The sequence below is a fragment of the Aulonocara stuartgranti genome (assembly GCF_965226115.1).
Source record: "Aulonocara stuartgranti genome assembly, chromosome: 15".
NCBI classification, from domain to species: domain Eukaryota; kingdom Metazoa; phylum Chordata; class Actinopteri; order Cichliformes; family Cichlidae; genus Aulonocara; species Aulonocara stuartgranti.
The window spans coordinates 34,660,083-34,684,335 of NC_138951.1; the positions used below are offsets into that span (position 1 = coordinate 34,660,083).

Sequence of the window (24,253 nt, forward strand, 5' to 3'; positions counted from 1 at the left end):
TTAGACTGGACAAACATGCTCAGCATGTAGAGCTCTGTAGTATCCTCAATATACTGAAGCAGGTTAGGTATCCAAACAAAGAAGAATTCCCACATTTAGAATAAGAAGAACAGAACAGGCCAGTGCACATACTTCACAGAACAAATTATAGGTGCACGTCAGTGAAACTAATCCAGTATATCACATCTTTTATGAAGGTAGAACTGGAGAAGTGTTGATTAAAGAATAAGAACATTTTGGAGGTTTTAGTTTGCGATGCTATTGAAGTGCATCACACAGAGAGGTTTTTCTGTTACTCTCACTGATATGAGGACGCTTGACATTTTCAGTAGAAACAATAATAGCAACGTGTCTGGACAACAGTTTCTATAACAAAACTAAGCTTTTTACATTTCATAAAAGTGGGAACAGAGGAATGTTGTATGTTTAGTTCAACTAAGTTTTATTTATTCTTACCAAATCCCAAAAGCAGTCACCTTGTGGCACTTTATTTTCTTTATCATTATTCTTTTCTCCTTCTTTTAGCTGCTTCCTTTTGAGCTTGCTACACTGGATCATCTGTCTTCATCTCACCATGTCCCTGTATCCTCCAGCCTCTGCATACATTAACCTCCTCTGAGGTCTTTCTCTTTTCCTCATGCTTTCAGTCCATGTTAACCATCTGTTGTTCAGTATATCCACTCTCACTCCTCTGCATGTCCAAATTATCTCAGCTTTGCATTTTTAAGTTCAGAGTTCAAAGACTCTACAATAATACAGAGAAACACCAAACAGGGAGGGGCGGGGCCATCTGAGAGAAAAGGAGTTGCATTACCTTTGAACTTGTGGAAGACGGCCCAGAGTTCAGCAATGTCAGTGGCAAAGGTGATGTCTGTGTCTAGAACGATGACTCTCTGTAGATCTGATGGCAGGGTCTTTGTCAGTACCAGTTTCATTAGCCCATAAATCCCAGAGTAATGTTTGTTAGGAATCCATGAGACTTCGGACTGAAACACAAGAGGAAATAAGGGTTGGGATCATTTACTGTTAAATAGAAATAGCTCATAATGTTTCGCATTAAATAAAGCAGTAGCCATGAGATCATTAAGCAGCCCAATCAGTAAAGCAGGGTGATGGAGTCTGTGTTCCCCACCTTCAGCTCATCTGCGTCATAGAAGTCCACCCTGACGGCAGGAACCATCCATGTATGAAACAAGGAGGACAGGATCTGCTGAGCAATGGAGTCTGTGATGAAATGGAAATGAAGGGGATTCCGCCTGTAGACACACACAAATACCAAGCTCCAATGAATTCACGGCTTTTACTTTTACTTCCTGCATCATATCACAAAACATTCAGTACATGCACAGTGGGAGTTTGGAAAGGACAAACTGTCCATTTTTACAAGAAACTTGAAATAAATTCTGCAAAACGTCACCAATGTGCCCATGATCCACATATGTGTTTCTCATATTCTCTGAAAAATGTTCATCACACATCATGATGTCTAACACACAGATGGCATATTAAATGAGCAGCCACATTTTTTCATTGCGTTTATTTACATGAGCTGTCCGCTAGAAGAATAACCATTTTAGCAAAGTTTGTGAGAGACTGAGTTTAATAAGGCACAAGACGTACAGGTACAGGAATGGAAACTGTTTTCACATCCATTTCAAAATGCACTCATCTTTCCTGTTGTCTTAGAACCCAATCTTTTCTTGTTTAGCACATAAATATAAACTGTACTTTTCCTGGTCAATAAGACTATGTGATATGCTTGAGAACTCCAAAACAAGAAAACAAGTCCAGTTGTTTCAGCTTCAGCATTAATAAATGCACGTGTTAAACCCTAAGGCTGCAAGAGACAGACATGGCACACTGATGGAGAGATGATAATCTTACATCTCATTTCAGCTCAGGGAAGAGGTGTGAGGGATGGGGGTATAAAATAGGTGTTCAGGACTTCCGAATCAGGTCACAGGAAAGTGACACTAAGCTGAGGATGTGAGCACCCGGGGGTGTCTTATGCTGATTGACTTTGTGTATCAATGTGTCAGCTGCACTGGCTCAATAAGCACTGAAGGCTGGGAGCTGTCAGAATGTATCAGAACCCAGAAAATCAGAAAAGCTGTCAACACAGCAGTGCACATTGAAAAGACCTTCACATCCTTTGGATAAACAGCAACAAGGTTTTGATGGGACGATTAGAATTGTGCTAAAAATAAAGTGTCACATACATCTGATTATAAAAACTATTAGGCTGTAGTGACCCATGACAATTTCATCCTCATGATGCAACGGCGTTTTCTTGTGGATTTGGTGAAAGACACTAAGATCCACTGTGCTCATATCTGCTCAGAGTGAAGGATTATCCTAAACTACAACAGATGGCGTGTGTGTGCAACTGGGGCACCTTTTCCCCTCTCAGTGCCCAAACAGTCAGACCATTGGCTGTCAGCCTCACAATATCCTATACGACTGTGCTTCAACATATCTAATATATCTGTTTATTTAATATACTCGACTGACTGCTTCTGCTGTGTGGTGTGCCAGTCTACTGTACATTTTTAGAAGTTTAAATTTACATCCACTTCTCTTTTAAACCGCCCCAACTTTTCTGTGAGAGACCCTCACTGAAGATGAGAGCTCAAGTGTGGTAGAGCAGTTTTCAGTGCAAGAGACTACAGTTTCCAAAGTAAGATCAAGACCCTCATCGTGCTCTTTTAAGATATTCAACAATGACAGAGAAAATTTAGCCAAAACATCAGAACCGTGGTGCGTAAAAGAGTCCCATCTTGTGCAGGCTCAAACCTGCACCAAGACAATGCTCACTCACTGACTCAACCAGCCATCACCTTTGGCCTTCTATAACTTCCTTGACCTTCAGTGTCACAGTGGCCATATTTATATCAGATAAGGCTTTTGATTTTATAGATCTGTTCTCAGAATCTTTTGATCATACCTCATTACTTGTAACACTTTTGGAAATGGTAACTAATTAGAAAATAGATATGTAGGGAAGGTATGGTAGTCATAGTTAAAAGTAACAACTGTTGAATGGGCATACATTGTCCACATTCATTTTTCAAAAATTGTTCAGCCAAACCTCTTGCTTAGAAAGCTTTTTTTTGTAGACCTGTAACAACGTCATGTTACTATGGCAACAGTATTTACTTTTTCCCTGGTGCAGCCCTTGAGGTTATCTGTCTGGAACAGGCCACTTTAGCCTTAAAAAACACAAGAGTGGCTCACAGTCACAGATGTGTGACTGAGATGACCACACAGAAATATATTCGCTCTCACTGACATCGAACAGAGCCAAGAGTAGGAAAAACTCTCTGAAACTGAGTGCTTCGAGCAGTCTGAAGCCTGAGCTGCTAGGTCATAGAGATTTCCTGCACGCTGACCTCAACTTTTTGTATTTGTCTTAATATTAGCATACACCATTGTAATGCAGGGTGGATGTAGCTCAGGAAGTAGAGGTCATGCATTCATCAGAGTGTGACAGAAAGCACTTATGTGTAGTAAAAAACAAAAGTGCTTCTATGAGTGGGTGAATGAGGCATGTTGTACAAAGCGCTTTGAGTGCTTGTCACACTTTATATAACAACCAGTCAATTTATCTTAGCTTACGTGTCAGAAAATAGCAAAGACAAAATAGGCTCATTTTGAAACTGATGACATTATTTTTCTGCTGAGGTTGTATTATTGAGACAGGACATATACAGTTGCTGCTGAACAGAAGACAATGATAAGAACCTCCACTATGTGACAGAGTGCAGCATAAAAAGGCCATCTCTCAGGAGTGACAGCATCAGTCACACAGACAGGCTCTTCTACAAGGCTCTCCATCATTTAGGCAAGAGATTCACTGGTAGCAAAAAATTCATTTGCTAAAACATCTAGCGGCAGAAATTAAGCGGCAGAACAGTAAATATAAAGAATGAAATGGCACACATCTTTAAGCTTGTTTCACAGGGAATTAATAGCATATTCAATAATGAATTACAAGGTGACAATAGAGGGAAGAAATACCAAAATTAAGTAATTTTGTTTAAATCTGCTTGTCACAAGGTCAGAGTGGATCTGTTGATCAGTGTCCTAGATGCTGTTCCACATTTTGATTCACCAGGATTCCCTACACAGTCAGAACAATCCAACAGGATGACTGCTCAGGCAACTGTCTGCTCAGGAGGAGGATCCATCATGTTTTCACTTCTTTAGTGAAGGGGAGCCCAATGAGTTGTCTTTGACGTACCAAGTATGTAGCCAGTCATTTATATAAAACACAATTAGGCAGAACGGTCATGTTGATCTAATGATGGACACTTCTGTTTCTGACTTGGAGAAGACTCATAAAAACTCAAGAGCCTTCTTATTCCAGCTTCAGATGTAGTTAGACATTTTGGACCCAACGTGCCACCAACTACCTACCTGCAGACTCTGCATTTGGCACAGCTGAGGATGGGGAGGAACTGTTGGTGAGGTTCATGAACACGTAGCAAGATTATTATGGCTTACTTGCATCGCTTGCAGGTGGCATTGACCGCATTGTATATAGGGGAGGTATACAGCCACAACAGGTCAACAAACACTTCCTGAAACAGTTTTACAGTGGCTGTTGAGACCATGACTTGCTTGCTGTTCTGCAGCTAGAACTTAAGAATCAAGAACCCCCATCACTTGCTGAGCTTTTGTGGCTGCTGCGTACTGCAGAACATAGGCAAGAAACAGAAAGTAGTTGAATAAAACTGCACCTCTGTACTACAAAACTGAAGGTTGTCTCCCATAGACAGAATGTTCAGCAAGTGAAATACAGGCTGAATCTGCATCAAGCGACATCAGCAGGTTAAAAAAAAATCTGAAAAAGCTGACCTGAAAAGCCAATTGATTTCCCTCATGGAACAAATGAAAATCACAGCTTCTAAGAAAGAACAGATACAGAAAGATGAAACTAAAAAAACCTGACCATGCAAAGACCAAACCAGGGCCCTCTTACACAGCACCTCTACTTTAAAGCCAAAACTGTGGTAGTGTTTTCATTGTGGAGAGGATGGTCACATTGTGGCCACGTGTGAGTCAGATTCAACTCATGCCTTGGTAGCTGCAAAAAAGAAGGAACTAAGAATTGTCAGCAGTTATGGGAACGCCAGCAAAGGAACACACCTTCATTAAACTGAAGACATTCCCTGTTGTGAGACAGATGGGAAATGCAACGGGTCAAACACATATGACTGATAAGAAGCCTAAAGTGACCGCTAAGAAGTGTGTGATATTAACATTGCATGCTGAGCGAGGTCATTTCAAATTACCCAAAGGTTTGATAGGGGTAAAAACTACAGCACAGGTTCAAATGGAGGGCAATTGTGATAGCTGCATAATGGATACAGGCTCCCAGGTTACCACAGTTCCCAAGTCTTTTTACAATCAGAACATGCCACAACATGAGATCAGAGCAATCCTTGAGCTTTTGGAGGTTAAAGAAGCCAATGGCTAATCTATGCATTATCTAGGCTACATTGAGATTAATGTTGTATTCCCCAAGGACTTTTTGGGTGCTGAGGTTGAAGTTCTCACACTTGCATTAGTGGTTCTAGATGACTTGACTTTGGGAGATCAGGTAAAACACTGCGTAAGCTGTCTGATGAGATTCCATTTAAGCACAGTAAAGCTGTCCAAAAGCATTTGCAAGAACAGCCAGGTGTAATCAGGGAGTCCACGTCACCATTCTCTTCGCCCATAGTGGTGGTGAGGAAAAAGAATGGGAACATGTGTCTCTGTGTTGATTACAGGAAACTCAATTTGCAGACAGTGAAAGATGCTTACGCGCTCCCGAATTTGGAGGAGACCTTCTCCACGCTGAGTGAGTCCCAGTGGTTCTCTGTCCTCGACTTAAAATCTGGCTGGCCATCCCTCCCTAGTTCTGCTGGGGGTTTCTTCCTGTTAAAAGGGAGTTTTTCCTTCCCACTGTCGCCAAAGTCCTTGCTCATAGGGGGTCATATGATTGTTGGGTTTTTCTCTGTATGTATTATTGTAGGGTCTACCTTAAAATACAAAGGATCTTGAGGTGACTGTTGTTGGTGATTTGGCGCTGTATAAATAAAATTGAATTGAAATTAAATCAATACCGATCCTATCACTATGGGACTTGGTACTGCCTTGTATCAGGAGCAGGAGGGTCAGATAAGAGTCACAGCATATGCTAGCAGGGTTTTGTGTAAGCGTGAGTCTCATTACCATGCCCACAAATTAGAGTTTTTAGCCCGAAAGTGGGCAGTTACGAAAAAACTTTGTGATTACCTTTATGGTAGCCAGTTCAGTGACAGTAGTCCTTTAATACACTCAACAAAAATATAAACGCAACACCTTTGTTACTGCTCCCATTCCCCATGGGATGGACGTAGAGACCTAAAATTCATTCCAGATACACAATATAACCATCCCTCCCAAACAGTGGTCACAAATCAGTCCAAATGTGTGGTAGTGGGCACATCTGCTATATTGAGATAATCCATCCCACCTCACAGGTGTGCCACATCAGGATGCTGATCTGACATCATGAGTAGTGCACAGGTGTACCTCAGACTGCCCACAACAAAAGGCCACCCTGGAATGTGCAGTTTTTTGCGCTATTGGGGGTCTGGGGACCCAGAACCGGTCAGTATCTGGTGTGACCACCATTTGCCTCATGCAGTGCAACACATCGTCGCATGGAGTCTATCAGATTGTCAATTGTGGCCTGTGGAATGTTGGTCCACTCCACTTCAATGGCTGTGCGAGGTTGTTGGATATTCGTGGGAACTGGTACACGCTGTCGTATACGCTGGTCAAGCACATCCCAAACATGCTCAATGGGTGACATGTCCGGTGAGTATGCTGGCCATGCAAGAACTGGAACATTCTCAGCTGCCATCTGCCCTGAACAATGTGAACCATGATTCATCCGTGAAGCGCACACCTCTCCAACGTGCCAGACGCCATCGAATGTGAGCATTTGCCCACACAAGTCTGTTACGCCGACGAGCTGGAGTCAGGTCAAGACCCCGATGAGGACGACGGGCATGCAGTTGAGCGTCCCTGAGATGGTTTCTGACAGTTTGTGCAGAAATTGTTTGGTTGTGCAAACCAATTGTTCCAGCAGCTGTCTGGGTGGCTGGTCTCAGACGATCTTGGAGGTGAACCTGCTGGATGTGGAGGTCCTGGGCTGGTGTGGTTACACGAGGTCTGCGGTTGTGAGGCCGGTTGGATGTGCTGCCATATTCTCTGAAACGCCTGTGGAGACGGCTTATGGTTGAGAAATGAACATTCAATGCACGGGCGACAGATCTGGTTGACATTCCTGCTGTCAGCATGCCAATTGCACGCTCCCTCATTGCTTGTGGCATCTGTGGCATTTTGCTGTGAGACAAAACTGCACATTCCAGGGTGGCCTTTTGTTGTGGGCAGTCTGAGGTACACCTGTGCACTACTCATGATGTCAGATCAGCATCCTGATGTGGCACACCTGTGAGGTGGGATGGATTATCTCAATATAGCAGATGTGCCCACTACCACACATTTGGACTGATTTGTGACCACTGTTTGGGAGGGATGGTTATATTGTGTATCTGGGATGAATTTTAGGTCTCTACGTCCATCCCATGGGGAATGGGAGCAGTAACAAAGGTGTTGCGTTTATATTTTTGTTGAGTGTATATGCAGCGAGCTATCGTTGGCTAGCAGCACTTTCTATGTTTAACTTTTAGCTTCAGTGCAGAGCTGGAAAGCTGAATTCTGATGCAGATGGTCTTTCAATGTGACCACATCGAAAACTGCTCAATGACACGGTTTCACAAAAAAGAGCAGGAACGTACATTCAGTGAACAGTGGTTCACTGAAACAGATCTGTCTGGTCAAGGAATCAAAGTTGGCCCAGATGTGGTACCAGCTATCTGTGAGAAGCATCTCCTTGGCTGTAATCCAAGTGAAAACACAGACGTGGAGTGTGCGTTCACCCTAGTACACTCAGCCTTGTCTGTAGCTGCTATACCAGATGAGTTTGTAAATGAAGATCAGTGTGATGATTTACTAGTTATTCCCCACATGCCAGTAAAGCAGCTAAGAGCCAATCAACAAGCTGACCCATGTTTGAGGGAAACCATAGCTCAACTTGAGACTGGGAACAAGGTTTAACCCAACTTTAGAAAGCAACTGCCTGATATCCCCTTGCTAATTAGACAATTCAGTCTTCTTGAGCTTCACAATCAAATACTGTATCGGACACATCAAGTTGTTGATTCTGTAACCTGACACACTGTTCTTCCGGAACAGTTTCGAGATGCAGTCCTCCAGAGTCTCCATGATGATATGGGAGGCTTACGCATTGTACATACTCTCAACCTCGGTGAGAACAAGATTTTACTGGCCAAGCAGATGTTGAGGGAAAGATTTTGAGAGAAAAGATTAAAACCTGTTAACACTGTGTTCTGAGAAAGTTCCTTCCTGAAAGCGCTGCTCCTTTGAGCCTATCATGTTCAAAGGACCAAAAGAGCCTGAGTAATATTAAGGACATTTTTGTACTTACAGACCAGTTTATTAAGTAAGCCATTGCAATCCCAACACCAAACCAGAAAGCTCAAACAGCCAATTGTCTGTGGGGTAATTTCATTGTCCGCTATGGGATTCTTGAACATTTGCACAGTAACCAAGGGCCTGACTTTGAATCACACATCATCAAAGAACTTTGCAAAATCATGGGTGTTCACAAAATACATACCACACCCTACCACCCTACCAGTGGAAACACTGTGGACTGTTTTAATAGGACTTTGCTGAACATGTTTGGCACATTGGAAAACAAAGGCAAATCACAGTGGCATAGCTATTCGAAACTGTCGGTCCATCCGTACAATTGTACAAAGAATGATGTAACAGGATTCTCATCTTATGAATTAATGTGTGGTTGTCAAACCAGATTGTCTGTTTTAGTGCATGCTGTCTGCCTGAGAGGGAAATATAAACTTGCTGAGTGGGAGTCAGATGTTTATGTTGCGGTAAAACAAGATAGAGATCTCCCAATTTACACCATAAAACCTGAGAACAAAGAAGCTTCTTGGCGAACTGTTCATCAAGTTCTCTTACTCCCGTGTGGCTTCATCACACCAACTGGGGAGAAGCCTGTTACGACAAAATTCAAGCACAAGCCAATAACGCGGTTATCAGCTAAATAGTATGATGAGACTGAGCCTTCTGAGACAGAGGAGGATACCATCTGGCTTCATGAGAGGCTTCCCAAAGAAACCACCCAATTCACCACAATATATGAGGTTCCTAAATCATACTTTGATAGAGCTGATAGTGAGATAGTGCAGCCAAGTTTAACTGAAGACTGCTTAGGCGTCGATGACACAGTGATCAGAGAAAACTTGTTTCATGATAATCCAGAGACCACTGTAGAGTGAAAAACACTTGACTGCTGATGCTCCCGAAAATGAAAGTGACTTAGCAGACATGTCCACTTTCTAGGGAGACGTTCTCCGAAGTGGAGAAGACTCTAACATTGACCCTAAGGCCATTAACAACAAAGATTCACAGCAAAGTGTGGAAGGTTAAAAAAAATGGACACTATTAGGCATTCAGTCAGAAGCAGACTTCAACCAGAAAGACTGCAGCACACCCACTTGGGAAACCCACTGATATCTATTGTGCAATATTTATTCCAAGGCTTAAGCTTAGCTTAGCTTAACAGAGCAAAGTTTCAAAAACTCACCAGGGGCTATTCCCTCAAGTGGTGAAGTCACAGCCATTTCTGATGCAAAGTGACTTGCATTACTTTAGGAGAACAAAACTAACTCTGGTTTCATGACTGGTGAAATGTAGAAACATTTTGAACTTGTCATTTGTACAATACAATAAAAACAGAACTTGAATTTAAAACTAATTTTGTTCATGCTTCATTCCTCAAGCAGAAATGTTTATAGATATTTGTCAGTTAACTATGGTTAATGTGCATTTGAAGTAACTCTGACCTCGCTCTTAGGTCAGATTTTTTGATTTGGAGATCAAAGGACTCAAAGTCCCCAGAGAACTTCGAATTTTAGACCTTCTGGAAATCCACAGAAGGAGAATGATCTTCCATTGCAATGGATGTCGTGCCACAGCCCATATGGAACTCAATCTTGCAGTCCGATTGCCTGAATTGGGTTAGGGTTAGGACAAACTGTGCAAACCGTACATCAATCGTTAGACCGATTTCACACCAATAAACTGCTGAGATCACCTGACAGGCCTGAACTGGATAACACTGATAACTAAAAGGCCCGGGTCTTACTTTGGTATCTAGTCTACTCTATCAGAATACATCAATTTGTTGGAAAACATTATTATAAACTAATCAGTGTGTATATATGAGTACACAAAAAGAAAAAGAAAAAAAGATTTATACTGTTATTTTAAGAGAAGGAGAAAAGATTTGCTGTACCTGTGGAAGAGGACAGATTTAACCAGCGTCACCACATCTCGACTTGCGTTGTAACCTGCACATACAATGGCCACATGGATGGTCTGAGGAGAAAATGACAAAGCGATTAAGAAGGAGAGATGTGCACAGCACAAGGAACAAAGTATAACTGTGAATTGGCTTAGTAAAAGAAAAAGAAAACAGTGATTGTGTGTTGGAGCATTCATTAACTCATTCCACCTCAATCCAAAGGGCAATTATAGTAACTGTCAAACAAAAGTTCTCAAACGTGTATAAAACTCAACTGTAAGATGAAGCTTTGTAAAATCGAATGAATTTTTAATGAGAAGATTGAGGAAATAGATTTGATAATACTTTTATGATACTATACTATATACTCATATGATAATATCTTCATACATTTAGAGCAGATATTCTAATAATTCTCAAATATATGTTGATTTCACAACATATAGTTGAACAGATGGCTGGAAGTTCTCCTTTATGATATTTTGGTAGACGGCAGAATTCATGGTTCCATTTACCACAGCAAGTCTTCCAGGCTCTGCAAAAGCAAAACAGCCTCAGACCTTCACACTACCACCCCCATATTTTACTGTTGCTATGACACTCCTTTTCTGAAATGCTGTATCACTTTTATGCCAGATGTAATGGGACACACAACTTCCAAAAAGTTCAATTTTTGTCTCATCAGTTTATATTTTCACAAGAATCTTGGGGTTCATCAAGATGTTTTCTGGAAAAACTTAGATGAGCCTTTATGCTCCTTTTGCTCAGCAGGGGGTTTCATGTTGGAACTTTGCCATGCAGGCCATTTTTGTCCAGTCTCTTTTTTATGGTGGAGTCATGAACATTGACCTTAATTGAGGCAATTGAGGCCTGCAGTTCTTTCAATGTTGTTCTGGCTCTTTTGCGACCTCTTGGATAAGTCGTCTCTTGGATGAGTGGGGTAATTTTGGTTGGCTGGCCACTCCTGGGAAGGTCTTTACATCGCAATAAAAAGCCCATTGAAACAACTGCTGCTGTGATTTGGTGCTATATAAGTAAAATTAGAATCAGAATCAATCAGAATCAGCATACATTATTAATCCCTAAGGAAATTGTATGGTTATGGTTGCTCCCTGTAATGGCTAAACCCGTGGCCACACTCTAAAGTCGGTAACTTTTGTATTTTCATTCTTCATTTGAACATAGTAATGAAGAAGACATTTTAGTTGCCAATAACTTCATTGATTGGTTTGGATACATTTGTTCTATTTGTAAGCGCGCACATTTAGTTTACTTATGTATTCATACTACTTCATTTCTTTGCTTTCTGACTAACCTTTGTCTTTTTATTTCTTACCTGCCATCATCCCTGGGAGTTGCTGGACAAAAGATGGTAGCTAGGGTTTGAAACCATTAAATATGAAGGAAGATAATTGGACCACACCACCACTTCCTGCTGAAGGGGGGAATGTGTGTTTTCTTTACTTTAAAAACAAAGTATTTGTATTTAATTAAATATTTGAGTTTAGGGTTTAATGGGGTTTTTTGATTTTCTTCTTTAGTGTTTAGTTTATTAACAAACTAGATTGTACTGCATCGGTTGTGATTTATGATTGTGTTTTGTTTGTTACCCCTCATGTGTCATAATGGTCTGATCAGCCATTATACAGTGGGGCAAAAAAGTATTTAGTCAGCCACCGATTGTGCAAGTTCCCCCACCTAAAATGATGACAGAGGTCAGTAATTTGCACCAGAGGTACACTTCAACTGTGAGAGACAGAATGTGAAAAAAAAAATCCATGAATCCACATGGTAGGATTTGTAAAGAATTTATTCGTAAATCTGGGTGGAAAATAAGTATTTGGTCAATAACAAAAATACAACTCAATACTTTGTAACATAACCTTTGTTGGCAATAACAGAGGTCAAACGTTTACTATAGGTCTTTACCAGGTTTTCACACATAGTAGCTGGTATTTTGGCCCATTCCTCCATGCAGATCTTCTCGAGAGCAGTGATGTTTTGGGGCTGTCGCCGAGCAACACGGACTTTCAACTCCCACCACAGATTTTCTATGGGGTTGAGGCCTGGAGACTGGCTAGGCCACTCCAGGACTTTCAAATGCTTCTTACGGAGCCACTCCTTTGTTGCCCGGGCGGTGTGTTTTGGATCATTGTCATGTTGGAAGACCCAGCCTCGTTTCATCTTCAAAGTTCTCACTGATGGAAGGAGGTTTTGGCTCAAAATCTCACGATACATGGCCCCATTCATTCTGTCCTTAACACGGATCAGTCGTCCTGTCCCCTTGGCAGAAAAACAGCCCCATAGCATGATGTTTCCACCCCCATGCTTCACAGTAGGTATGGTGTTCTTGGGATGCAACTCAGTATTCTTCTTCCTCCAAACACGACGAGTTGAGTTTATACCAAAAAGTTCTACTTTGGTTTCATCTGACCACATGACATTCCCCCAATCCTCTGCTGTATCATCCATGTGCTCTCTGGCAAACTTCAGACGGGCCTGGACATGCACTGGCTTCAGCAGCGGAACACGTCTGGCACTGCGGGATTTGATTCCCTGCCGTTGTAGTGTGTTACTGATGGTGACCTTTGTTACTTTGGTCCCAGCTCTCTGCAGGTCATTCACCAGGTCCCCCCGTGTGGTTCTGGGATCTTTGCTCACCGTTCTCATGATCATTTTGACCCCACGGGATGAGATCTTGCGTGGAGCCCCAGATCGAGGGAGATTATCAGTGGTCTTGTATGTCTTCCATTTTCTGATGATTGCTCCCACAGTTGATTTTTTCACACCAAGCTGCTTGCCTATTGTAGATTCACTCTTCCCAGTCTGGTGCAGGTCTACAATACTTTTCCTGGTGTCCTTCGAAAGCTCTTTGGTCTTGGCCATGGCGGAGTTTGGAGTCTGACTGTTTGAGGCTGTGGACAGGTGTCTTTTATACAGATGATGAGTTCAAACAGGTGCCATTCATACAGGTAACGAGTGGGGGACAGAAAAGCTTCTTACAGAAGATGTTACAGGTCTGTGAGAGCCAGAGATTTTCCTTGTTTGAGGTGACCAAATACTTATTTTCCACCCTGATTTACGAATAAATTCTTTACAAATCCTACCATGTGGATTCATGGATTTTTTTTTCACATTCTGTCTCTCACAGTTGAAGTGTACCTCTGGTGCAAATTACTGACCTCTGTCATCATTTTAAGTGGGCGAACTTGCACAATCGGTGGCTGACTAAATACTTTTTTGCCCCACTGTATATACCCTTGTATGTCATTTCATGTTTTAGGTCAATTATGTATGTTTGAGCAGTCATTTGGTTTGTTAAGTTTGCAGTCTGTGCCTAAGTTCAGTTTTGTTTCTTTGACCTCTTTTATGAGCTCAACATTTATTAGTCTTGTAAATATAATTTTGGGGGTTAAATAAATGGAAACTATATTTTTCTAATAATTCCTGGGACGACTCCTGTTTTTTCAACTCGGTCTATCACACTCCCAGACAATAAGGACAGTAACTGAACTAAATTAAATAATACATCATATTACAGAGTTGCAAAATATAACAAATAGATCTTGTCTATATATAAATAGGTCAATTATAAATATACAGAATATTACAGAGATTAAATTGTACTCTAAACTTAAAAACTTTATTTTCACTGTAGAGGATGTGTAAATATTTGTGCTGTCAGCATTAACCTCGTTAAAATGACGTTACCGTTAGCGTTGTTAACGCGTTGACCCTGTGCAGCCCCACGCACAGAGTGATCCGCGTTAACTCGCTAAAGGAGATTTGCCGCGTTAATGCAGTTATTGTATTAACGTCATTTTAACGAGATTAACGCTGACAGCACTAGTAAATATTAAGGGTGTAACTATTAAACTGTACAGTGCATTAGATGGAGGAGTTGTACAGAGAAATAAGCATTGTCTGAGAAATGTTAAAAGACTAGCTGCCCCAGAAAATAGAAACGACTCTGGCCCTTCCTGCACAGTGTAGTGGTCTCTTTAATCCAATCCAGTTTATTATCACCGAGGTATTTATAGTCCTACACAATGTTCACATCAACTGCATGGACTGAAACAGAGTCGCAGTTTTCCTGGTCCTGCTAACATCCACAATTGGTCCTTTGTGGTGTCCCTGTGTTGCTGATCACCTTGCCATACACAAATGTTGAAGACGCACATATTGTGGTCATTCATTTAGGTAATTAACAATCCTGGACACAAAAGAGGCATCCACCTGCATCGCTATCGGCTTATCACCCAAGAGGGTTGGTCTGATAGTTCTGAATGGACTGGAAAAGGGGATCCTGATGTGACCTGACAGTAGGTCGAGCTGGTCAAAGACGAGTCTTTCCAGGGTCTTCATGATTTGGGATGTCAGAGCCAAAGGTCTGTAACCCTGGGGGCCACTGGGACATGGTGTCTGTGGTACCGGAATGATGTCTTCCACAGCACCAGGATCCTCTGCCGACTCTGACTCATTTATGAAAGACTCCACAACACTGGAGGGCACAGGCCTTGAGGACACGAGGACTCACCCCGTCTGGTCCAACAGACTTGTCTAAGGGGAGTCTTCTCATTTGTCTCTGAACCTGGCTGAAAGTAATACCTGGGGGAGGGGTGTCAGGACTTTTACAGGAAGCTATGGTGCAATGTGTAGAGAGAGTGGCGTGGCTGTGGATCGCAGGCTGACTACAGGTAAGTCAGTAGGGGAGTGAGCATTCACTGCAGTGTTGAATCTGTTGAAGAACACATTCAGCTCGTTGGCTCTGTCCTCATTGTCCCCAGCTCCTCTGCTGTTGGATGGGCCTGAATTAGGTGATTCATGCCATGTCACGCCTCTCTCATGCTGTTCTGCTGGAGTTTCCACTCCAGCTTTCTCCTGGAGTCGTCCTTACCCTCTATGACCTTGTCCTTCAGTAGTGCCTGAACCATTCTCACCTCTGTTGCCCATTCTGAAAGTCCTCTTCTTGTCATTGAGGTGAGCTTTTATGATTTGAAGCCTATTTTTTAGCAATATCTTATTTAGCAGTTTAGTAGAGAATATAAATAAAAAAATTTATTAAAAACAGTTCAAACAAGAAACAGACAAATATGTCGGCTGCCAGACCATGAGAAAGTTCAACAAGAAGAAAAGGTACAGAAACAGAGGTTATAGTCACAGTAGGAACCCTCGGATAAACAAATGAATTAGCAAATCACTCTACAGAAAAAGCTGACATAAAATGAGTTGACATAAAGTGCTCTTATAAGCGCAGATTGATGTTACACTCAGCCAATAAAGGCCACCACATCCACCCAAATTTGTCTCTAGTACCAACTGTATTTAGTTGAAGCTTTTTCAGTTGTAGAACAGACATCTCATTGAGCCAGTGTTCAAAACTTGGTTGGGTAGCTGACTTCCAAGTCAGTAGGATGAGTTTATTTGCCACCTCCATCCCAAGGTGCACAGCCATCTGAATATAGAGCGCCAGCTGATGTGACTCGGAGGAGCATCTAAATATTGCCAGATTTTGATTTGCAATGTTATTGCAATGTTACAGAAAAATTATCCAGAAAACCACTGAAACACTGCAGACCAGAATGCGGTTAAGAGTGGGGCAAAACCAGAATAGGTGGGCAAAAGACCCCTCACCCAATTGGCTTCTGTCACATACAAAGGATATTGAGGGAAATATGTGATTCAGCATAACTGATTTGAGGGCTCTTGAATCTGTGGATCACAGTACGTTATGATTCATGGCAGGACACTGATACTGTGTCAAACACAACATGGATATATTAAAGCTTACATTACCAAGCCACGTCACAGAGTCATATCTCGTTGAGGAGGCCAGCAATTAACTAGAAGAGTAGGCTAAAATATGCCTAAAGGCATCCTGTAGAAGCAGAAACTTTGAATGGTCTATTGTGGGTAGAACACTGTAGTATTAGAAAACCTGCTTGTGGAACCTGCTAGGACAAAATTAAACATATCTCACCTCGCACTTATCCACCACTGGGTGTCGGACACAGTCTGAGCTATTACCCACTGTAACAGCTTTCTGGCTCTCATTGTCACCTGTGCCTTCCTCTGAATGTGTTCGGCTTTGGTTGCCACGGTGATTATTGCTCGGAAGCTGTGCAGATGGGCTCCTAGGTGGACGGCTAAGTTCTCGGCGCAGCGCCCGGTTCTCTTCCTCCACCACCCGAACCCGCAACTCTAAGGCCTGTCGTTCACCGGCTCCGCCCACCGGGGTGGATGACAGGGCTTCCAATGGAGAAAGAGGGAGGGGCTTCACTGTGGAATTATAACAGGGAGAAACTGATTTAACATGATTAAGAACATCAGTGTCAGTGGCCAATATATATGAAGTTGAATACTAATAGAAAAACCCACACTGACCAGCCCCAGTGTGGGTTTTCTATACAGAGAAACCACTGATATGAAACGTCACTGCACAAAAACAAATCTAAATTGAAGCAGGTAAGTAGCTTGTCCAAAAAGAGGTGCGTCAAGTGTATAAGGCTAGAGCTACAGCTATTATTTATTCCTATCCATGGCTCATACCCATGGACACATCTTATTAATCTGGAATGGTACAACAGAAACATATAGTGCTGTGCTGCATAGTGCAGTTTTAGGCTTGATTCAGGAGTGGTACGACCATCTTCATTCTTCAGCACAACCTGAACTTTGTTGGAAAACTTTCTTTCATTTCTGAGGATTTTTTTATGAGTCTGTGTGGCCAGTACCATTCTCTATGCTGTTGCTCGCTGGAGCAGCTGGTTGAGGCTCTCAGACGCCAAAAGACTCAATACACTGAACCTCAAGACCAGTAATGCTGTGGGGATGGAGCTCCCTTAAGGTGGTGTCAGAGGGGCGGATGTTGTCCAAGACAAGGACAATGCTGGACAATACCTCCCACCCACTCCATTACCTGGTGGCCAGTCACAGGAGCATGTTCAGTGAGAGACTGAGATTACCCATAATGCACCACTGAACAACACAGGAAATCATTCCTCGCTGTGGCCATCTCCCTGTACAACTCCTCCATCTAATGTACAATACCGTAGTTAGCTGCACCCTTTTGCACATCCTCTACAGTGAAAACAACAAATAACAAAGTTTTTCAGGTTAAATTACAATGTCGGTCACAAATAGTTCTCCAGGCTTCTTTTAAAGCTCTTCTTTGGATGTTTCTGTCTTTTCTTCCATTCTCTGTCAAGATGATCCCACACTGCTTCAACAATGTTGAAGTCTGCATTCTCAGGAGGCCAGTGAGCAGCAGATCAAATTATAAATGGTTTTAAGTGCACATTCAGACCTGTGAGACTCATTTAGAAATCAGACATTGAGCCATGGCTCTGTGCTACATGAAGACATTACTGCATCTCTGCCAGTCAAGGGCACTTTGTATATAGTTTATTAATTAATAACTGACATATGAAATGTTCTCACAGGCCACATTGTATCGCGTGCCAGATGTGGCCCATGGGCTGCATTTTTGACACCCCTGTCTTAATATTTTTTCCCCCAATTTGTATATTTATACATTTTATATTTTTGAATACTGTTCATATGTAGTGCTGTAGAAACTGCCCCCCCCTTTCCCCACATGTCTGCACTGAGTAGGAGATCCTCTTTATCTCATTGTACATCTGTATAGTCACAATAAAAGGCATTCGACTTCTAATATGATTAACTTCCCAGAATGGAATTGTAAAGGAATGAAATACTTGGAACATATATTTATTATATTATATATTATTCTTATTATATATATTTATTCCATCTCACAAAATAGATATACAGTATGTGATTAACAAGATTAGATTTTTAGAATAACAACAAATTAAATCTATAGTAAAAAAGAAATTTAAACCTAATAAAGTTGAATTACAAACATTAGTCAGTTTAGGATTTCAGCTTAGACCAAAACTTCTGGTCTCAGATTTGCTTAAAAACCTTTAAAAATTGATTAGAAATCTATTTATTTTAAAAACTTTTTAGGGGCTTCTTTACAGTTTACTTTATTTCTATGGCGTGTTACATTTTCCTTTTAAATTGCTTACCACTACTTGTTTTGTCTTATTACATTTTGCTTATCAGCTTAAGAGTCACCTGTGAAGAATTGTACCAACCTGCATAAAAGCGTCTTTACAAATAAACATTGATGTATGTAAAACATGATGTATGTAAGACATTTTAAAGAGCCACATAACTGCTGGATTCATGCTTTGTTCACAAACCAGTTCAAATGGGATCAGTCCAAGGATCATAGTTTCAAAATGTATAAAACGCATTGCTTTGGCAATATTATGAATATGATCAAGCCAATAAAACAAATAAAATGAACTGAACTGAGAGGTAGTGATAGAGTCAAAATGTAAAACTGAATTTGAGCCAGTAGTAGCACATCGGTCCTGTCTCACACATCCAGGCTTAACCTGCAGCCAGGCCCTGTCACAGCTTATCACACTCCCAGGAACTGCATCCCACCACCAGGAATTACTGCCAAATCTAATAATTACTTTGCAGACCTTGGTGACTATTCCATTATGGGAGTGTATACACATATACGCTCTCCAGTGACTGTGACCCCAAGTCAAAATTGCCAATTTAATCATAATTAATAATGGCACTACTGCAGCATTTCAATCCTGTGAGTCAAAGTGATTAAAATGGCTCCAAGAACTTTTGGACATTATTGTCTGGAGGAAGTAATCAACTTTAGACAGGCCTCAGTAATTCATTAACATACCACCTCAGGAAGAAAGTTGGGAGAGAAAGGTCACTTTGTCTACAGGAAATTTGTATCTTCACACTTTCTGGGATATGCCTCGGGCTTTAATATTAAGGCATGACATGCACTGAAAAGTATGACAGTACTGTTCCTTATTTTAATCCCAGCAACCTAAACTTTTATCTTTACTATGGATGGCTGTAGCTAAGGGGGTAGAGCAGGTTGGTGGTTTGATCCCTGGCTGCTCCAGTCTTCATGCCAAATATCCTTGGGCAAGACACTAACCTAGAGTTGCCCTATGATGCATTAAATGTATGTGACTGTTCGATAGAAAAAAATATAGAAACACTGCTTGTATAAATGGGCGAATGAGGCAAGTCGTATAAAAGCAATTTAAGTGCTCAGATTAGAAAAGGACTATATGAGAACCAGTCCAGCATTTTGTTAACATTTAATCAGCTCAAACAGATTTTTCAAAATAGGTAATATTTATCTGTAATATTTAAAAACTTAACGATGTGTTAAATTTAGAAAAGAATAAAGTCAAAAATAAAATGTTGAAAAAAAACAACCTTTTATCATGAATTTTTTAATTTTAAAACAGTTAGAACAGGAGAAAGTTTCCCAGTCTTGCATCACTTTTTTTAAAAATCCTGTCCTGTCTGGTAGCTTTTGCAATCAGAATTATGATCTGAATGTGATAATGTACCAAACACAGTTTGCTTTTCCAAGAAGAACTCTATAGGCTCTTCTTGTTCTTGTTTTATGTGTTTATGTATTCATTTCTAATTAGTGTTTTCATTATTGTTAGACTGTTTCAAAATGGTCAAAAAAAACCCACAGAAACCTAAATAATTTAAAGCCATAAAAATTGCAAACAACTGTGCCAATACTTATTGTCCTTACCTTGAAAGCTCCCGACTGACAGGTAAAGCCACGTAAGTGCTGGGATGAAGAGCAGGGCGAGGGAGGCCACCAGGAACTTCCGGCGCCCGCGACACATTCCCAGCATCCTCTGGACCAAAGCAGATAGAAAGAGAGGTAAAGTGACCTCTATGTAGGTAGGAGCTGCTGTCCAGGCTGAGTCATAGCACTGAGGGAGAGGAGAGACCAGGACAAAAAAAAAAAAAAAAAAAAAAAAAAGAGGTTAGAGAAGAAACACACATTTCACAGTCTACATAGATTGATTATTATAATGATTATTTTTTGATTCCTGACGCTGATGATGTTTGAGCAGGTTTACTCATTCAGCTTCAGAAGAAGGTGACATACGCGACAACTAAGGAATTTCTAGATAACATGGACTCTTGGAGAAGATAGGACACCCTAAAAGCCATGCAATCTGCTCCGTTAGAATTTCATCCAAGTGTGTATGATACACAAATGCCACTTGGTGGAGATGTGACATCTGCATACTAAATTTTAAATGAGCGAAGAATGCGTGGTGGCCTGTCACTTTCCTCCTTACATGCTGCAACGTTTACTTACAGCACCAAAGCTATATTGTGTAGGATGAGGAACAGGTAAAAATCTGGGTTAGAATACCCAACCTGTTCCCAAGCAAACAAATGGTTCTGACCAAGCCTGCAGTATATGACTGCCTGAGAGTAGAAGTCAATCATGACAATAATTGGCAATGAAATGTATCATTGCCTTGTTAGGAAGCACAGGTTGTGCAAGTGGCTAACATTTCTACTTTCAATTCAGTTTGGTTCAATTCAATTTATAGCACTACATAATAAAGTGAAAACTGCATCCATTTATTGTATACAATTGCAAATGTCAGATCCAAACATTTAGCTGTTTAGCTGAATATTTTTTGAAAGACTTTTTGACAAAAAACAACAACAACAACAACAACAAAAACAAACACAAAACAAGTTAAAATAAAAAACATCAGACAAAATTATTCAGTCAAACTGTTCATCTAAAACTTAAATCACACCTTCAGAAATGAAGTCTGACAACTTTCATGTTATTAAATATCACATAACACATCAGGCAGTCACACACTATGTGGCTTTATGACCTAAAGCAATTTACCACAGTCTGTCCATAACGAACATCGTGTTCAAACATAAGTGTCCATAAGTGCACGTGCCACCAGGACTTGGCTTCATCAGGTGATGGCCACCAGCTCGCACTGGAACTATTCGGGGAAGAGTTTGAAGCGATGGGAATGAGAATCAGCACCTCCAAATCTGAGGCCATTGTCCTCAGCCGGAAGTGGGCGGAGTGCAAGCTCTGGGTCAGGGACAAGTTCCAGCCCCAAGTGGAGGAGTTTAAGTATCTCAGAGTCTTTTTCACAAGTGACAGGAGAAGGGAGCAGGATATTGATAGATGTATTGGTCCTGCGGCTGCAGTAAGGCAGATGCTGTACCGTGGTGAAGAGGAGAGAGCTGAGTGTAAAAGCGCTCAAATTACCGGTCGATCCTCTTCCCTACCCTCACCTATTGTTACAAGCTGTGGGTAGTGAACGAAGGAACGAGACTGTGGATACAAGCGGCAGAAATGGTCTTCCTCCGAAGGGTGGCTGGTCTCTCCCTTAGAGATAGGGTCAGAAGTTTAGCCATCCATGAGGGGCTCTGAGTAGAGGCGCTGCTCCTCCACATCGAAAGGAGATCGTTGAGGGGGTTCGGGCATCTGATAAGGATGCCCCCAGGGCGGCTCCTGGGTGAGGTATTCCAGGCATGTCCCACTGGTAGGAGGCCCCGGGGCAGACCCAGGACACGCAGGAGGGATTATATCTCTCGGCTGGCCTGGGAACGCCTTGGTGTTCCCCCGGACAAGCTGGAGGAGGTGGCTGGGAAGAGGGTACACTAGGTTTCTCTGCTTAGGCTGCTGGCCCCAAGACCCGGTCCAGATAAGCGGAAGAAGATGGATGGATGGTAATTTGACATATTTTAGTTTGATGTAGAGCACAGAGGTTAGAAGTACAATTATATAATATTATTTGAAAAATCCTTTTTCCATTATAACTACATTTGTAGTTAGGGAAGCAATATAGTATCATAGTGTCACCCGGTAAAACGATGTAAAGCAGGCAGAGTTTAAAATGAAAAGTATTACCAAATCTGTTTTTTTTGTCCTTTTTCTTTTTTTTTAAACATATGGCCTGAGCAAAGTAAAGAGTGCAGAGTAAAGTGGAGTGGCTGGGGAGACTTAACCAAGTGTCTCCACAAAATTCTGACAGGCAGGCTATGAATCATTTTATTAGGTCCTTAGCATTTGACCCTTGTGTGATAATAACTCCACTAGATCCTGTAATTTACATTACAAATGCTACACTGAAGAAATTTATTACCACATCCAAGTCAGATGTCAGAGGACAGAGTGAACAAATCCAGCTATGCAGGGATCAGCCTCAGAGTCAGAACACTTTAATAATCTATAAGGAAATTATGTGGGGGAAAAGCAGGCAGAAAAAACGCATTGTTTTGAAAAAGCAGGAACACAACACTGGAGAAGGAAAATAGCATACCTCTGTATTTTCCTTCACTTACTAAGAAACAAACAGTGTCTCATTTTTATGGTGGTTTCATTTTGACAGCGAGAGAGAGAATATCAACTAAAAATCCAGAAAAAACTATTGGTTTGCATATAGTAGAGTGAAATAAGTATTTGATCTCCTACAAGAAACTGTGGCTCCAAAGGTTGGCTGTCTCCATGTGGCACACAAATTATAATCAATTAATCTATTTCAGCTACTCTTGATTGCAACTTGTATATGGGTATAAAACACACCTGCCCACAGAATCAGTTTCAAAGCAAGACTGTAGAGCTGTACGAGGCTGGAATGGGCTAGAAGACCATCAGCAAGAAGCTCTGTGAAAATATGACCACCGTTGGTACAATGGAAGACATACGAAATAACCATCAATCACCGCTGGTCTGGAGCTCCATGCAACATCTTGTTCATGGGGTGGAGATAATCTTGAGAAATGTGGTGGATCAGCTCAAAACTACACAAAAGACGCTTGGTAATGATCTGAAACCAGCTGGGTCCACAGTCACCAAGAACATCTTTGATAACATGTTACAATCTTTTGAATCATCTTGTAGGAACCACAAGGTCACCTTGGATCAAGAAATAAACAGGCCAAATTTAAGTTTTTCAGTGAACGTTAGAATGATTAAGAGAAGGCTTGGGAGAACGTGCTGTGGTCACATCAAACTAAAGCCGAGCTCTGTTGGCATGAACATCAACACTGTATTTAGAGGAAGAGAAATGCTTAATATGACCCAAAGAACTCCATCGCCACAATGAAGCACAGAGGTGGAAACAGAGACTGTGGAAACAGTCAGCACTGAACCACATTCAGCACTGGATCAGATAACTTACTTCCCCCATTGTAGATTTACAGGAAGAGACATACACTAATCAGCCACAACACTGAAACCTTGTGCTGTCTAATCACCTATGAGATCCTCAAGTCCAAAAGTACTGTATAGTGTCCTAGGCGTTTAGCACTTAGCAGATCCATGGATTCAGTGTCTTGTACAATAAGACCTCTCTGGGTCGAATTTTCCTAGCAGAGTATTGCAAAGAACCGATTAATGTCATTAAGCTCTTTTGTTTTTTCTTGTTGTGGCTAATTGATTATATGCAGCACTGACAGATAGACATGACATAGATAAGGTCAATGCTTGGGAAACCAAGTTTTGATTGATTGGCTCTTAAATTCTTTAATTCTGTGAGAAGACCAGTTTGCATTACTGCTACAATAAATTACATCTATTTCTTGTCATTATGGTTTATAGTAGAGATCCACCAATTTATCACTTTCTCAATTTGTTGACTATTTCCTAAAATGTGTTTTTAGAGAAACTTTCTCCAACACTCTCCAGCAAAAATTAAAACAACTAATAAGATCACACACGCACAGTCCCCAAAATAGATCTTGCTCTTGAAATGTAATTGGGAATAAGCCTTGATGGGGAGTTTCTCACAGTATCAGAAACTGTGACATGTAAAACCTACTCTTTTTTAAGGGTGGAGTTATCACATGACTCAGCATTGTCCACTGTCTATTTTAACTGTATATTTTTTGTACTTTGTTTTGAGAAAACAGAAAAAA

At 41.2% G+C, this 24,253-nt stretch overlaps 1 protein-coding gene across 2 annotated transcripts in view; it reads right to left on the reverse strand.

Annotated features, from left to right (window-relative positions):
* The window catches only part of large1 (LARGE xylosyl- and glucuronyltransferase 1), a 65,623-nt gene that overhangs the window by 29,167 nt on the left and 12,203 nt on the right, over window positions 1-24,253 (reverse strand). Inside the window, exons 2-6 of one of the 2 annotated variants that reach the window (XM_082504790.1) lie at window positions 20,082-20,190; window positions 16,431-16,729; window positions 10,442-10,524; window positions 1,133-1,256; window positions 815-986 (exon numbers count right to left, since the gene is read on the reverse strand). In XM_082504790.1, coding sequence (XP_082360916.1) covers window positions 815-986; window positions 1,133-1,256; window positions 10,442-10,524; window positions 16,431-16,729; window positions 20,082-20,187 — 784 coding nt within the window. In that variant the 5' untranslated portion in view covers window positions 20,188-20,190. Of the gene's footprint in view, window positions 1-814; window positions 987-1,132; window positions 1,257-10,441; window positions 10,525-16,430; window positions 16,730-20,081; window positions 20,269-24,253 lie in introns of both variants that reach the window. The other variant, XM_082504789.1, reaches the window with a different exon arrangement.